The sequence below is a fragment of the Grus americana genome, chromosome 22, assembly GCF_028858705.1.
Source record: "Grus americana isolate bGruAme1 chromosome 22, bGruAme1.mat, whole genome shotgun sequence".
Lineage (NCBI taxonomy): Eukaryota > Metazoa > Chordata > Aves > Gruiformes > Gruidae > Grus > Grus americana.
Genome location: NC_072873.1, coordinates 148,395 through 163,346, shown reverse-complemented (window position 1 = coordinate 163,346; position 14,952 = coordinate 148,395). Strand labels below are relative to the sequence as shown.

At 46.2% G+C, this 14,952-nt stretch overlaps 1 protein-coding gene across 9 annotated transcripts in view; it reads right to left on the bottom strand.

Moving 5' to 3' along the window:
* TLK2 (tousled like kinase 2) overlaps positions 1–11,344 on the bottom strand; it is a 43,651-nt gene extending 32,307 nt beyond the window's left edge. For 3 of the 9 annotated variants that reach the window (XM_054801455.1, XM_054801461.1, XM_054801462.1), the window contains exons 1-4: positions 10,818–11,344; positions 8,646–8,734; positions 6,771–6,836; positions 179–250 (exon numbers count right to left, since the gene is read on the bottom strand). In XM_054801455.1, coding sequence (XP_054657430.1) covers positions 179–250; positions 6,771–6,836; positions 8,646–8,726 — 219 coding nt within the window. In that variant the 5' untranslated portion in view covers positions 8,727–8,734; positions 10,818–11,344. Of the gene's footprint in view, positions 1–178; positions 251–6,770; positions 6,837–8,645; positions 8,735–10,470; positions 10,490–10,817 lie in introns of those variants that run through there. The other 6 variants (XM_054801456.1, XM_054801457.1, XM_054801463.1 and 3 more) reach the window with 6 other exon arrangements.
* Between the last annotated feature and the right edge of the window lie 3,608 nt (positions 11,345–14,952).

The window sequence follows — 14,952 nt, the reverse complement described above, 5'->3', positions numbered from 1 at the left end:
CTGTTTCACAGCATGGTCCAAAGACTGCAGGGTTATGATCCAGACTAAATACTTCCACTAGTCCCTTTCACACTCCAAACAAAGAACACTGTCACTCACTCTCACACAATTCCTTCTGTTTTGAGTTTAATCATGTCCACCTTAAACCCGATTACCATGAGGATTTGTGCCTGCTTACCTCCAATTCTTTATCACTCAGAGAACCCACGCTGCACAAGCTCTGGTTGGAAGACTCACTATTTAATGGACCCTAGTGAAAAACAAGCAAAGACTGTTAGAAACAACTTCCATACATGGCAGATACGTCCTATCAAACATTGCATCTCTGGGCTAACTACGCTGCTCTAAGTCATGTGGATACAGCAGCAACACAGGTCAAATACCTAGGCACATGATGGGGCACTAAAAAAAAACCTTCAAAAGTGAATTGGAGCAAGGTGGACTGCCAGTTGGACAGCCCTTTCTCAGTATACTGACCCAGCCTTTGCAATGATATTTCCATATCAATTTATATCCTAACTGTTCTATTTAACCACATCCACAAAACAGCCAAGGCCATATTCACAAAGTCTAAGACAACTGGTTTGAGAAACAAAACTTCTGATTTGTTGAGTGGCAGTAGTTCCAAGCTCGGCTCTTCAGGCAAGCATCTGCTTGACCCTGGGCTAAAAATTCAGAGGCATCTTCCACCTGGCAAGGCAGCTATTACTGTTATCAGATGCTGGCAGTACCACTGATTCTTCTTTAAATGCGTCACTTTTTTATGCTTTTTTTTTTTAACACTAAGAGAAACAACAAGCGAAAGTTGTGTTAACAACTGGCACCCGTCAGACAACCATTCCCACTAGGCTATTTCATAGACCCGTGCCTGACCTGCCAACAGAACAGTTGCTCCTACCAGGCTAAAGCACAAATTCAAGAGGCTGGAATAGATTTACCAAAATAGTATCCAGGTACCTAGAAGTGTCTGCATCTTTGCAGGCTCTGCTGGACACAAATCTGCATTCTTTACGTATCCAAGAATTTCTGAAAATTATTTTCTAAAAATCTATATCAAAACCGGTTTTAAAAGGAAAGAAAAGTGAATTATGCAAAGTCACTGTGTTTTAGCCTAGTGCTCTGACACAAAAGTATCCTCCCACAGATCTAACTTAAGAAATCTAGACGAATGTGACAAAGATATAAAAACAAGATTCACAATTACTGATGTAATGCATTAACAGGAAGAATGACATGATAAAGCCACCTCTCCATTAATAACTTGTAAGCATCTTTTCCCAAAGATTCATTCTATTTTAGCATTCTTATTTTTGCAGTAACCACTTCCCACCAATCAATCTTTCCTCGAGGCATGGCCACTCCTCATTATATACTTGAGCAGAAGACTTATGGGAGGGGTGGGGAAAAAGCCTTAACACCACAGAGAAATCCCACCATAGATTAATTTTGAGGGTAGCAGTTCCCCCTTCCTCATTTATAAGACAAACATCACCATCAAATTCAACTTGTGACACAACCTAGCTATTACTAACCCCAATTTCCAAGCAGGCATCCACAGAATGTAAGAGTTCTGTTTACCTTCTGTATTACACTCTGAATGTTAACTATCAAATTTGTTTCTCCTAAAAGGACATGCTTAGTTGCTTCAAAAAAATCAAACCAGAACACTTGAACAGCTCAAGAAGCTACACACTTAGGACTCCCTTTTGAAAGCAAGTTGCTTTAAGAAAAATTGCAGATGATATTCTTTGAACCATACCATAACTCATCACACAAATAGCTCAAGACCAGAAAGATATTTTACCTCATCTCTTCAGCAATACAAACGCTTAAAATTTAGTTGCCTTTTAAACAAAGGAGCAAGCTCCCCACCACCCAAGGTGATGGCTCACAAATCTTATAGGTACAACTCTTGGTTATGCAATGGATTTACTCCTTGGCCAACAGGACTTAACAGAAGTGCCAACTCTAACCTTAGCTACAGCCACATGAAGGCCTCATTAATTAAAAAAAAGTAGTATCTTACAGCAACAGAAAGTTAATCTTTTCACCCATGTAAAAAACTGCAGGAGCAGCTCAACAAATTAGCATTTGCTGGTCTCAGATGGACAGGCTGGGGTTCTGACATGATGAAGATGAAAGTGAAAGCTGTTTCCACATTTGCTTAAATCTCACTGCCTCCATTTTGCACATGGATAGCAAATGACAGGAACAGCTGCTCCCAAAATGCCACATTTGAGCTTTTCAGGAACACCGTGGTTGAAAGGGTATGTCAGTGGCTTACGAAGGGCCAGTGTTTCAGCAGTGAACTGTATTCCAGGGTCAGTTGGAGAAATAAACTGATGAGGCTGTCTACAGTTAGAAAAGATCTTAAGATTTTTTCAGAAGTACAAGTTTACCCTCTCCAGTACAAAAAATCCACTCAGCTTGCAGCTGAATGTAATGTTCTGGAACGCAAGCAGCCGGAAAAACGCCTAATACAAAATCCACAATGTTTTTCTTACTTCCAGTTCCACAACTACCTGTACCGACTATTCTGCGTGGGAAATTTACAGCTCGAGCAGTTGGAATCAAACCCATTTTTTGCATCAACAAGAGCAGTTCAGTTCTGATCACGGATTCTTGAAGAGCAAAAAAACCTGTTTCCTTTTACTTTAAAACTTCCTCTAGAAACTACACTGACAAAATTGTAAAATTGAACTCAATACAGTAGTAGAAAGGGTCAAAAGGAACTACTTAGTTATGGAACCAGAGAAGAACAGCTTGTCAGATGTCTGTAAGTATCCACCCAGTTCACTGTCATGTGTATTGATATTGTGAACAAAGCAGAATTAATTCTTTGTAGGCAAGTTTTGACTCATTTCCACTGCATCAGCTTTCCCCTGCCTTGATGATCTTCTGGAAGGCCTTCCACTGACACTTCCCTTACACTAAATTATTAGGCCTATCTTACAGGCAAGCAGCTGAAGCATCTTGTTCATGTCAAAGTTGGCAAAAAAAGGTCTTGTTTTGAGGTATTTCAACTATGGAAACACAAATTGTTCATCAGAACATGCTGTACCAGGAGCAATAAAGATACAATACCTAGAACGTTTAAGGAACGTGGCCTAGTCCTTAGCTGCACCTCTTCTCACACAGTATGCAAGAGAAAGAAAAAGCAAGTTTTCCTGATCATCCAGCTAGATACCTAGTTTCACAAATAATCTCATGTCATCAACTGCTTATAGCAACAGGTTTAGACGATGGACGTAAGAAACCATACATCTGAGCATCTCCCCTTCAACTAACAGTCAGTGAGTGTGTGTATAAAATACCCTTCAAATTTATGTTTTATCATTCCTGACTGTTTATATTTAACTCAGCAACTGACATTGGATAAATGTTCAGTACTTAATTTAGCATGCCATTATAAGTGGCCATGACACAAAAGGAATTACAGGAACAAACCTGAATTTTGGAAAAAAACAAGTAAGCAATGGCAAAGAATACTAACATCAGAATATTGCTGGGGAAGTAGCAGTAGGGAATAATAAACACACAATAGTTTACACAGGAAAGGCTTATAAATTTTGTTCCTGAAGAAGTCATCTGCACTGGCATCTGGCTTTCCTAGCATAGACTACTTAGGGATAATACTGCACCTCTCTGATATCACTTACAGCCCACTCATCCACTGTACCCTGTCAAGAGAATCAGTGATGGGGCTCAGCAAAAATTCAAAATACGTAGCTCATCTGAAATAAGCTAATAGTTTCTACAGTGTTTACCCAAATGACAAGCACAAGAACAGCACACACTTCCTCCTCCGCAAGGAATTTCTTTCTGAGATAAGCTGGCACGCTCTTTTCCCTTGTGATTCACCTATCAACTGCTGCTTCTAAGTCCGTGACCTACCTATGCACAACAAAACCTCCATGTTGAGAAGTGGATGGAACAGTAGCAGGAGCTTTCAAGACTCCTACTCAAAGGCAAGAATTTAAAATCTGTCCACTCACAAGAGCTGGTTAGTCATTTCTCCCTTTGCAAGAGCCCTGGAAAGGCCACAAATGAGGCACGATGGCTGAAGTTTCAATAGAAACAAGTTAGCCTGATAATAGCTCCCATTGGATCTTCCATAACAGAGCTAGTCTGACTCAGACCACCCTTACCTATCTCCTCTTCAAGTCCATCTACTGCCTCGCGTGACTTGGGCTTTTCCTCAGCCTCTCCAAGCTCCCAGAAGTGATCCCTCATGGCTATCCGCAACTCTTATGTAGGGCAGTCTCCATTTTGTGCTCTCCAACTCCTCGCGTTGAAGGACAGCTCTAGGAATTCAAGCTGCCTAGCCAGAGTCACCAATGTGGACTTACAGCAACATGCATTGCAAAATTCTCTCAAAAAAGTGAAACGGCTGATCGGTTTTCCAGTTACTCTGGTCCAGTGCTACTGTATAAGACAAGTTTAATTAACATATTCTTACCTTATTTCAAGCATCACATAAGTACGAGAATTACAGCCTGCTTATTAATTGGGCTTTTAGAAAATCTCGGTATTACAGCCAATAATGAAATCCCCAAATCACCTAGGTCTTTTTGCTACGAGAAGTTAATCTACTATCAGATGTTCACAGGTAACCTCCAATATATCAGATGGATAGCAGATTTGCAACAGGATTTGCTTGGCTTCCATTACACCTCAAGAGTTCTCTCTGGTTGAAAAAACAGTAGTTTTATTTTACTGACAGCAAACTGGACAGAAGGGTCACGAAATTCACTCTAACCCTTGGTTCAGGGGCAGAAATAGAACTGAGATCTGACAACTATTTCTGGGCTTTCATAGCCAGACAATACATTTGAAATAAGTAATATTGCACATGGAAGCATCCAAATAATTTTCAAGTATCTGGCATAAAGTCCTGGCACATTCTGTGGTAGCTGATAATAAGAGTTTTGAAACTTAAAATTGAATTTAACTAATTCTTCTGGTGGCATGTGACACCCGTCAAAGACCATCGCTAAGCAGCACCACTTCCCTCCAGAGAAGAAATGATTATTCTCAACCACGAATTCTCAACTTGGTAACTTTGCTGCTAAAAATGTGGCTAAGTAGACCACACCACTGGTAGTTACTGAACTGATCAAGACTGCTAGAGTGACAGAGAAAGGGTAAAGACCAAAATAATACAAGTAAATGCTGTTCTTATTTATGAGCAATTCTCTTTTTGGTGGCAGATGTTCTGCAGCATAAGTGACACTTTTCAGGTTATTTTCATTTTCCTCTTTACCTCAAAGAGGGAGGAACGAGAGCACTAGCTACCACCAAGACGAATAGTACTTCAACTCTAGCACAGTCATCTGGATCTACAAGATTCCGACAGCAGGACAGAGAAGGTTACTCTCTCTAGAAATGCTTCAGCCTTTTTAGTTTAGCGATAATAAAGTGGCACACACAACTTAGTTTGGAGATCTTTTAAAGACCAAACTCGTAGAAGATACATGTGTTCTGTGATGATCCACCCTGGTCAAGCCTGAGGCAATTCATGTGCAAACACAGATTCAACCACCACAGTTACCTACTCCAATTCTTATCCAGTAAAAGTCTGTGGAAATGACACGAATCCTTTGGAGTTAACCCGAATGATATCTTAAAGCCAGCACCCAGACAGGGGGAAGGGAGGCAGAAGATGAGAACAGACCAAATTAAACAACGTTATCTAGAGAAACAAACTACATTTTGGTTTTTTGCACCTACTGACCCAAGGAAGATGTGCGAGATGACTAGTTAGAATAATGCCTCAAGTAACTACACTTACATTTTCCCTAGTAAGTAAACATAAATGGGAGCTAAATAAGCAGAAATACTGGTAGATTTCAGAGAGGTGTCGGGTGTTAATTCAAGGTCTTGCTTTGTGAATTTGGGGAAGAATGGCACTTTACCGTAAGGCAAGAATGGACACCTAAAGCATCACTGGCTTTTTGAAGCTATCTAGTGACCTGGATGAACCACACAAGTATAACAGTTGCTTAGAAACATTCCTTGCTCATAGATTTGATTCCATGCATTAACTCCAAGCTTCTAGAGAAATACATTCTCCAGCTACTGAGATAATTCATCACAGACTTGCAACAGAATTCTGAGGGACTGCAAATGACCCTGGTCATTGGGTTGTGCCTTCAGCTACCACAGGAGGTGACAGCACACAGCTATTTCCAAAACATTTTAGGATTTCTGTCCTCTACTACTGTTACTGGAAAGCTGTTCCAGAATCCCATGACTCTGATGGCTAGAAGTTTTTTCTAGTTCCAAGCCTAAAAATTTATTCTAGATCAGCATAGTCTTAGTCATTCTCAGAAACACTTATAGTTGTTCTTTACTTGCAAACATGCAGGGAGAGTGAGCTTTAAAGCTGCAGTTGTACTGAGGATGTAAACTAGTAAGTTAGTTTTGCACGGGTCCAAAATACAGCCTGTATTTTTAAACATTAAAGAAACCTAACCAAATACACTGATACACCCAGTCAGTGGAAGGCAGGAAGCTCAGTTACAACTGCCTGCTGCCTTCACCCAATAGGAGAGCATCTTAGATGACATTTCTTCCTTTTATGCAATAAACAGCAATAGAATACCTTCTATCCCAGGAGGATGTGCCAGTCCCGGTCCCACTAGATGGCACTAACTTACTCTGCGTAGCTTTCCTTAAACATTTAATTGGAGAGAGCTAAAATTCTTAGTTGAACCATACAAATTGTATCACAGCTTTCCCAATATATTCCCTTTAAGACAATGACCTACCAATGCCAGTGCGGAGCATGACGGACGGAGACTTGGGGGGGTAGGGAGGGAATTTGAAGCACCAACCTGGGAGGGAATGTAGTATCTGAGATTAATATTGCAACCAAGATTTGCTGCAACATAGTAGAGTCATGCTAATTCATATCAATGGTTGGCTGATCTATTGCAAATTAGCAAGTATGCGAGTAAAGAAATATATATTGTTTGAAATAAGTGTAATGCACTTTAACAGTTTACTGACTAATACAAAGTACAACACTATCTGCACAACAACAGGTAAAACTCAGTAACAGAAGAGCTTTGCTCAAAGCTAAGCCTCCAAGAAATGAGGCTTTTTTTACTTGGATATGCTTTAGAAACAAAAATGAGTTTTCAATATTCACCCTACATTGAAAGGGCATGTACTTTCTGCTCCAAACATACTGAAAACATAATTAAGACTTTCTTTCCTGTATCTTTTAAAGGTTATTCCTTTATAAGGAATAGTTCCTAACATTTTTTTGTGAGCATCGAGTGTGTTGGCACTGTTTTAAAGCAACGATAGCATCTATGCTTCTAAGTTGTAGCTATTCTATAAAGTTGTTCGGCTTTATCTATACTGGTGCAGCTACAGATGTTGAAATTACGTATGTGGGGGAAGAGGCAAGACACAGATGAAAAAGTACATAAAAAGTTGTAATATTCTATAAAACAAGTCTTTCAAGATCGTAAATACATTATGTAAGCATAAGCTAGTAAAAGCCTTAAGATTAAAAAAAAAAAAAAGTCTTAAGAACAGGGGAAAAGATCAAAAAACTTAGCCCTTAACAACTTCTAGTGTTAATCTTCCTTTCTACGCTACCTTACAGCTGGACATTTTACTTACTCACACTCCCTTCCAAGACTTAACCTTGTCTGAGTCCTGACTGAAGTACAGATCAGAAAAAAAAAAAGTATGAACTCAAACAAAACCCTTTTTCAAGTTCTGATGTGCTTTGAATTTTTTGTAAGAAATACAGCATCTACAAAGTTTCTTCCCTAAATAATTCTAAGAGGTTTCTGAAAATTATCTAGCAATGATACGTTGTTTTACCATCTACCTTGATATTGTCCAAAACTCAGTATCTTCCTCAAAAGTAAACTCCTTATCACTGACCTAGTTTAAGACGAGTTCTGCCACCATTTCATTGCTCAGAGAGACTATCAATTAACACTACCAGCAACATGTGGAGAACTAAGAGCTTAATGCTAGTATATCAAGCAACCACACAACGTTATAATTTAAGTGCCATATTCAAGAAAGGCAGCTACTGCACAGTTATGAAGTTATACGTGAGGACAAAGATGGGATTTTACTAGCAGGCTGTGGATCACAGATATAGGAGAGCTTACCTTCAAATACTTTTTGGAGTGTGTGTTCTATGCGACCAAGTACACAATTTTAGCACGCTGCACCCATAAAGAACTGAACAAATTCCTGAATATATTAAGTCTGGTTACATGTTGTATCAAACACAGTAAACTTGAAACTGTATCTAACAAGTGGCCAAATCAGTTCTCAAATGCAGACTTGCAGAAAGGAGGAGACAGATGAGATTCCCACTTCCAAAGACAAAACTGTCTTGGATTTTTTGGGGGTGTACAAGCTCCCTTAAGATAGTGCAACTCCTAAGAACTTAATTAGCACCCAAAATCTTCTGTATAGCAAAACATCTGCTGATAGAGATCCCATTTTCATTCCTCTTAAACATACTTCAAGCAAATTAGCAGTCAAACCACAACTATCGATACAAAATTGCTAGCAAAGCAAAATTATCAAAGTAGAAATTAAAAAAACAAAGTGCAGCGCAGGATGGATAAGCAGTCATGCCTGTTACCAAAGGTACTTACACTCACCTTAGCAACCCCGACTCCAGTGAACCTGGCCTCCAGTAGTTCCTGCCTTCGTGGGTCCAGGCTATGCAATTCTTCCATCATTTCTGCTGCTATGGAAGAACAACACTCAGATTATGCAATGCAAGGAAAGGAGAGGGATTTTAATATTCCGTGCCACTGACAGGACTCAAAAGCGCCTGTTCTGCAGCATAACCATGCAGAAAGCATTTTCTTGCAAGAGAAATACAAGATTACCATGCAATAACAACATGACTTTGCCACCATATTACTGTATTTAAACCACAAGCCTGCTGGAGAGCTTCCTCTTCTATCTGTTGTACCAGCCATTTCAAGATCTCTAAATCCAAGAAACCAATTATGTCACATTCTCCCACTGGATGCTTTATTAAAAGGAAAACATGGGACCAGAGTGTTATGACTAAATGCTTCAGAGCTTTTCAGCCGTGCTGCATGACTAGGAGGGAAAAAAAGCAACATTTTTTACCCCATAATTTATTTTTGGCCAATCCTGGAAATACTACATCTCCCCAAACTCAAGATTTCACTGCTCTGGTTCCTCCAAACACAGAAGAAGATTGTAAGAAGAAAATAATGCTCATTTAAACCTTTTACTCTATAGAGTAAAGCTGCAAATACCTCTAGCGTAACAGCTGCTTCTATATAGTGGATGTACCTGGGGTACCTCCTGGCAATCCAACACAATGGATGCCATTATTTGAAGGGTTAAAAAAAAGAAACCAGTATACTTGTGTAAACAGGTTAAAAATTGGGAAATATACAATTTGAATACTGAACTGTGAAAAAATGGGACAAATTTCTATGTTCATTATAACTGTGAATCACATCTTCCCAACCGCACCAATCAAGTTCATTTCCAGAAATGTCTGTTCCAGTTTCATTTTCTGGACTAAGGCAGAAAAAAAAAAAAAAAGAGACACAGAAGATAAAGATTTGCTGTATAAAGAGCATATGCGATGAGGAAAGTTCTTGAAGGGCAGCAAGTGCCCTCTAGAATAGGCAGTATACAATTGTTCCTTTTATTAACTGTCCATTTTGTCCCTGCCATTTCCTCCACACGCTGCAGATCTCAGTTACAGGGGGCAAAGTGAATCCATCCGGGGGCATTTACAACTGCTCTCTGAAATCAGTAACAAGCCTCAAAAACTAATGGGATACCAAATGTGATTATTGGAGAACCCTATTTCTACTATGGGCTTTAAAACCCCAACAAAGCTATCAGCCCAGTTTTCAAAACAGGAAATCTGTGCACCAAGGAAAATGACAGACAAGCCATGAACGCAAAGATGTTAAAGTACTCCCAGGTTTCTCCCCCATTACGGGGCACAGGGCAACCATCCAGGAGGGAATCACATCCACACACCGGGATGCTGGTGTGGGGAAGGGACTGCCACAAGTTCCTGAGCCTTTCCCCCCACCGCAGGGCCGAGCTCCCTCCTGGGGCCTGGGGACTGCCCTGGATCCCCCCTCCATCCTTCTCAACAGGGGATGGCATTCCCTCCCTGTCCTCCTCGACTCCTTTGCGGGGTGATTTTCAGCACCTCTCTCCCATCCTCCCTCCCCACCCGGGAAACAGAGGCACGCGTTTGAAAATAAGCCGGTGAGTGAGCAGCCTTGCCCCACTGCCAGCTGCTGCACCGCCTCGGCCTGCCTCCTCCTCCCCGGCACCCCAGGCAGCACCGCCTCAACTCCCAGGCCGGGGATTCACAGGCCGTACCCACCTCTTCACCTCCCCCGGCGGCCCGGGCCCTCCGCGCTCCCCCGGACCGGGCCGGGCTGACACCCCCCCACCCCGCGCCGCTCTTACCCCCCGCCCGCCAGGCCCGGCCGCGGTGCGAACCCGCGGGGCCTGCGCTCCACCGTGCCCCGGCGAGGCGGGCACCCGCGGCCCAGGCCTCTCTCCCTCCGCCTCGGGGCACAGGCCTCGGGCCCTTCCGCCGTGACCCCGACCCGGCCCCGCCGCTGGCTGCGGCGGGGAGCGTTGGACAGCCTCCGCCCCCCGCCTCCACCGCGGCCTGGGGTCGCTGCCCGGCTAACCCCCCCCCCCCGCACCCAGCCCCAGCCCCGCCGCCCCCAGGGCGGCCTCGGGCCCAGCGCCGGGGAGGGAAGCGAGGGGGGTCCTCGCGCTTCCCCCACCGCCCCGGGCTCTCTCACCTGGCGCTGCCGCCGCTGCTGCTCCTGCCGCCGCCCCGCCGCTCCTCTCCCCTCCTGCCCGGGCTGAGCGCTCCCCGGGCACCGCTCGGATCCCGCCGCCGCCGGGGGCAGGAGCAGCAGGAGGAGGAGGAGGAGGAGGGAGGGAGGGAACCTGCTGCGGCGGCGGCGGCACAGGCGGGAGGGGGAGGCCAGGGGCGGCTCCGCGGCCTCTCGTGAGCCAGGCGCCGCCGCCGCCGCTGCGGGCACCCGGGCTCCACGCGGGGGAGAAAGGCGGAGGGGAGGGAGGCGGCGGCAGCGGGGAGAGGGGGAGGGAAGGTGGGGGCTCGCCTCTTGCCGGCTCCGGGAAGGAGACAGGGCGGGTGCGAGGGGTGAGAAGAGATGGATAGGCCGCGGATCCCCGGCCTCGCGTAAGAAACCTGGCGCGGCCGGAGTGCGCGCAGGCCGCCGGTAGCCGCAAGGCCTCGCGGCAGGACAAAGGCCCGAGGGAGCGCTCGGCGGGCGGCGGCACCCGGGCAAGTGGGGAGGGCGATGGGGGGGGGGGGGGGGGCACGGGGCTGCAGGGACCTCTTCGCTTCTCCAGGCGGGGGGGGGGGGGGGGCGGGGGGGGGGGCGGCGCGGCAGGGCGCGGGCAGGTGCCGGGGCCGGTGCTCGCCCCCTCCCCGCGGCGCTGGGCCCGGCCCGGCCCGGCCCGGATCGATTGGTGCACACACACTAGTGAAACCGCGCGGCGTCTCGCGAGATTTGCACGGCGGCGAGAGGGCGGGGGAGGGGCGGGGAGGGCAGGTCAGCGCGGGGAGGGGGGAAGCGGGGGGCAGGTCAGCGGGGGTGGGGCTTAGGCGGGGCGGGGCCTATTCGGAGGGGCGGAGGGAGGGGCTCGGATTGGGGGGGCAGCCGGTCGAAGGGGGGGGGGTCAGGAGGCCCTGCGGGTCACGGCAGGTCTGGAGGGCAGCAGGAGGTCGGGGGGGCAGGATGGACCAGGGGTCAGGACGCCTGTGGGGGTCAGGGGGGCCTGGGGGGCAGCAGGCACAAGGTGGGGTCAGGTGCAGCCTCGGGGTGTGGAGGGATCTGGGGGTCAGGGCAGGCGTGGGGGGGGACATTGTGCTGCAAGCATAACAGGGGGGTCAGGGCAGGCCTGGGGGCATTTCCCCCTCAGGGGAGCAGAGGTTGACCTGCTCCACCCCCCCGGGTGTCCCCAGAAAGGGGGTGCAGGCAGGGTGTCCATGCACACCACCCCCCCCCCACCCCAGTTCTTCACCCCATCTCCAGTCTGCCATCTTTCACAGCCAGGAGTGACCTCCCTCCCAAAACCACCCTCATCACCTCAAGGGAGGGTGCAAGGGCACCCCAGTACCCCCCAGCACACCACCCCTGCCCACCCCCTCACCCTGGGGACCCCACAAAACCCCCCAGGAGGGGGCCTGGCCCCGCTCGCCCCCTTGTTGGGGGCCGATCAAATACGGATATCGTGTGTGAAACACAACCCTGGGTGCCCAAGCAGCTCCCCATTAACCATTGTCCACCCTCGCCTTTCTAAGGCTGGGCTGCCACGACGGTCAGAAAAGCCCCAAAGAATTAAAATAATAAAAATCAGGGCTCACGCTGGCAGCAAATGAGCGATTACATCGCAGTTTATTCGCCTTTCTGCTGGGCCGTGGGGGCAGAATGCAAAACGCTGCTGCCGGGCATTGCAACCCGCTCAGCTTTAGGCTGAATCAGCTTTCTGAAAAGCAAACAAGCAGGGGAAGGGGGAGGAAAAAAAATAAAAAAAGAGGTTTGTTGGGAAAGGAAATGGCCAGGCCTGTCCAAGGGGAGGCAGGCGTGGATTAGTGATGGGAGCGGAGGCTCTCACAGCTCTATTAAGGATTTGCGTTCCAAAACGCCGGGGCAGGGAAAGCAGACGTCCGTCACCTTCGTTTTGCTGCTCGCCCAACATCGAGCAATTCATGACCGAAATGGAACCTACCAGTTTGGCAAAAGCGGTGATGTGGAGAAAAGCTGGCAGAGCTCTCGGAAGGCGACAGGGAAGTTGTATTATTTTAAAATTGTTCAATTATTGTACTTCGAGCCCAGTGTTATTTGTTAACTTGGTGTTGCAAATAGCTTTCGAAGTGCCTGCCTGTTCTTGCAAGTTGTGTTTCCTGTGCTTTAATCTGTTTTTTCGGTAGAAGAGCCACTCCAGTTTCAGCTCCTGCTGCGTGAGTCACATTTTCAGCACAACCAGTGCAGGAATTTTTTAAATAAATAAATAAATAAATAGCATTTCGTGTGTGGGTTTTTTTTTTTTAAAAGAAAAAATTCTACAGTAAATATTCCATCAGCTGGTAAACTAATCACAGCCATTTAGGAGAGCGCTAATTAGTACCACTTGCAGTTAACATTGTTCAGGGAGGTATAAATGTCATTTGCGCGTTTCAGTTTGATTTTGGGTGGAAGGAGGAGAAGATCTGGGAGCCATTAGACCTAATAAAGGGACTGGCTTCCTGTACCCCTTGGATCTTCTGGACCCCCACCACCACCCCCAGAAACTTTAAAAGGAGCAGTTCACCTCTCAGAGCACTGGCCAGGAACCAGATACCGTAACACCAAATCTATGGCATCATCCCCCCATCTTTGTGTTTTAGGGATGACGGGGGCCACTTTGATCTAATTTTCCCGTGCTTTTTGGAGGGAGCTTGCTGAGGCTCTTCCCCCTCTTCCATGCGTTGCTGGGGATTGCATTGCCAGGGATCCCATCGCCATCGTTTCATGTAGGCTACCAGAAAAAGACCACGGGGCTGTCATTTCCTAATGGTGTTTTGCTTGCTATAGTTTTCACTGCAGTCAGACAGATCAAGGACTCTACTCTTCTTTCCTCTGGCAGGACCAGATGCCCAGGGAGGTAACAGGGAGGAGGATTTACTGCAGACAGAAATGTTTTCTAAAAGACAGCCCCTGGTGCACCACCGAGTTACGGGCTTGACATCAGACCCGTGGCTGCAGTCCTGGGCTCTGCCAGGGTCAGGCTGGAGCAGTGCGTGGTGACTTCTGATAACGAAGCTGATAAGCTGAGGTTGCACCATCCTCCTCTTGTGACCTGCCCCTTCTCCCTGCCCCACATTCCTCTATGCTCAGGAAAATGGTTGCGATTTCTCTTCTCTCTTGTGATTTCAGGGATGGAGCACGTCTCCTTTAAGCATGTCCCCTTCAGCATGTTTTGGGGGAGCTTTGGGAAGACAGCCCTTGTGGCTTGCCGTCCCAGGGCTCCACTGGCTCAGCTCTGCTCCTGGATTTTCAGCAAGCTGCAAGTGCTCACAAACCCCTTCCCTCTTAGCCTTGGTTAGCCATACAGTCACATCCCTCCTGACTCCTCTGCTGCAAACTCAAATACCATCCCCTCTGCAGCTTGGAGCAACACCTTCACCTGCAGTTTCCTTTCCAAGATGCCGAAACAGCAGCACACACAGGACATGGCAACTCATCTTTCTGTGACATAGATCAGGAAGGAATCAACAAGTTGCAACTGTTTCTGGCTGTAAAAATTTTGGAGTAGCCTTTAAGGACACTGCTTGCTGTCTGCTGACCGCCAGGTAGGTACAAGGGGATTTTACGTAAGTTCATCTGACAGCCTCAGTAGGAAGTATGATACCTGGATAGATTTCCCAGTGCAGACAGAGCCCGTAAGTCAGTGATCTCAGAGGTTTTTCCTCCTACGCTCCATCAGGACACTGCTTTGAGCGGGGATGCACTGTCCGTCCTAGCCTGGTACTTCTTACCATGCTGTGCCAATGCATCTGAGAATGAGTTCCCTGGAACAGCAATGATCTCTAAGGTAAAAGTATATTTATCGGTGATAAGACACAGCACGCTTGGACTCTGTTATGGTGTTATCTCCTGTGGGAGCTAATTCCCCCAGGTTTGGACTCAGCAGAGAAGTGGTGGACTTTTTCTTTTTTAATTCTCTTTTCTAAACAAGAAAAGCCAAGTTATTAGAATGTGCTTCTGGCAAGAAAAGGTTAGTTGGTGACACAGTTTTTAAAGAGAAAGGTTTTCTAATTCAAAGTGGCTGGAATATGTAAATATTTAATCATTTTATATAGGAAAAATTTAGATTCAATTAAAAATTCTAATGTCAACTTTTAAGATACTACTTCTAAAA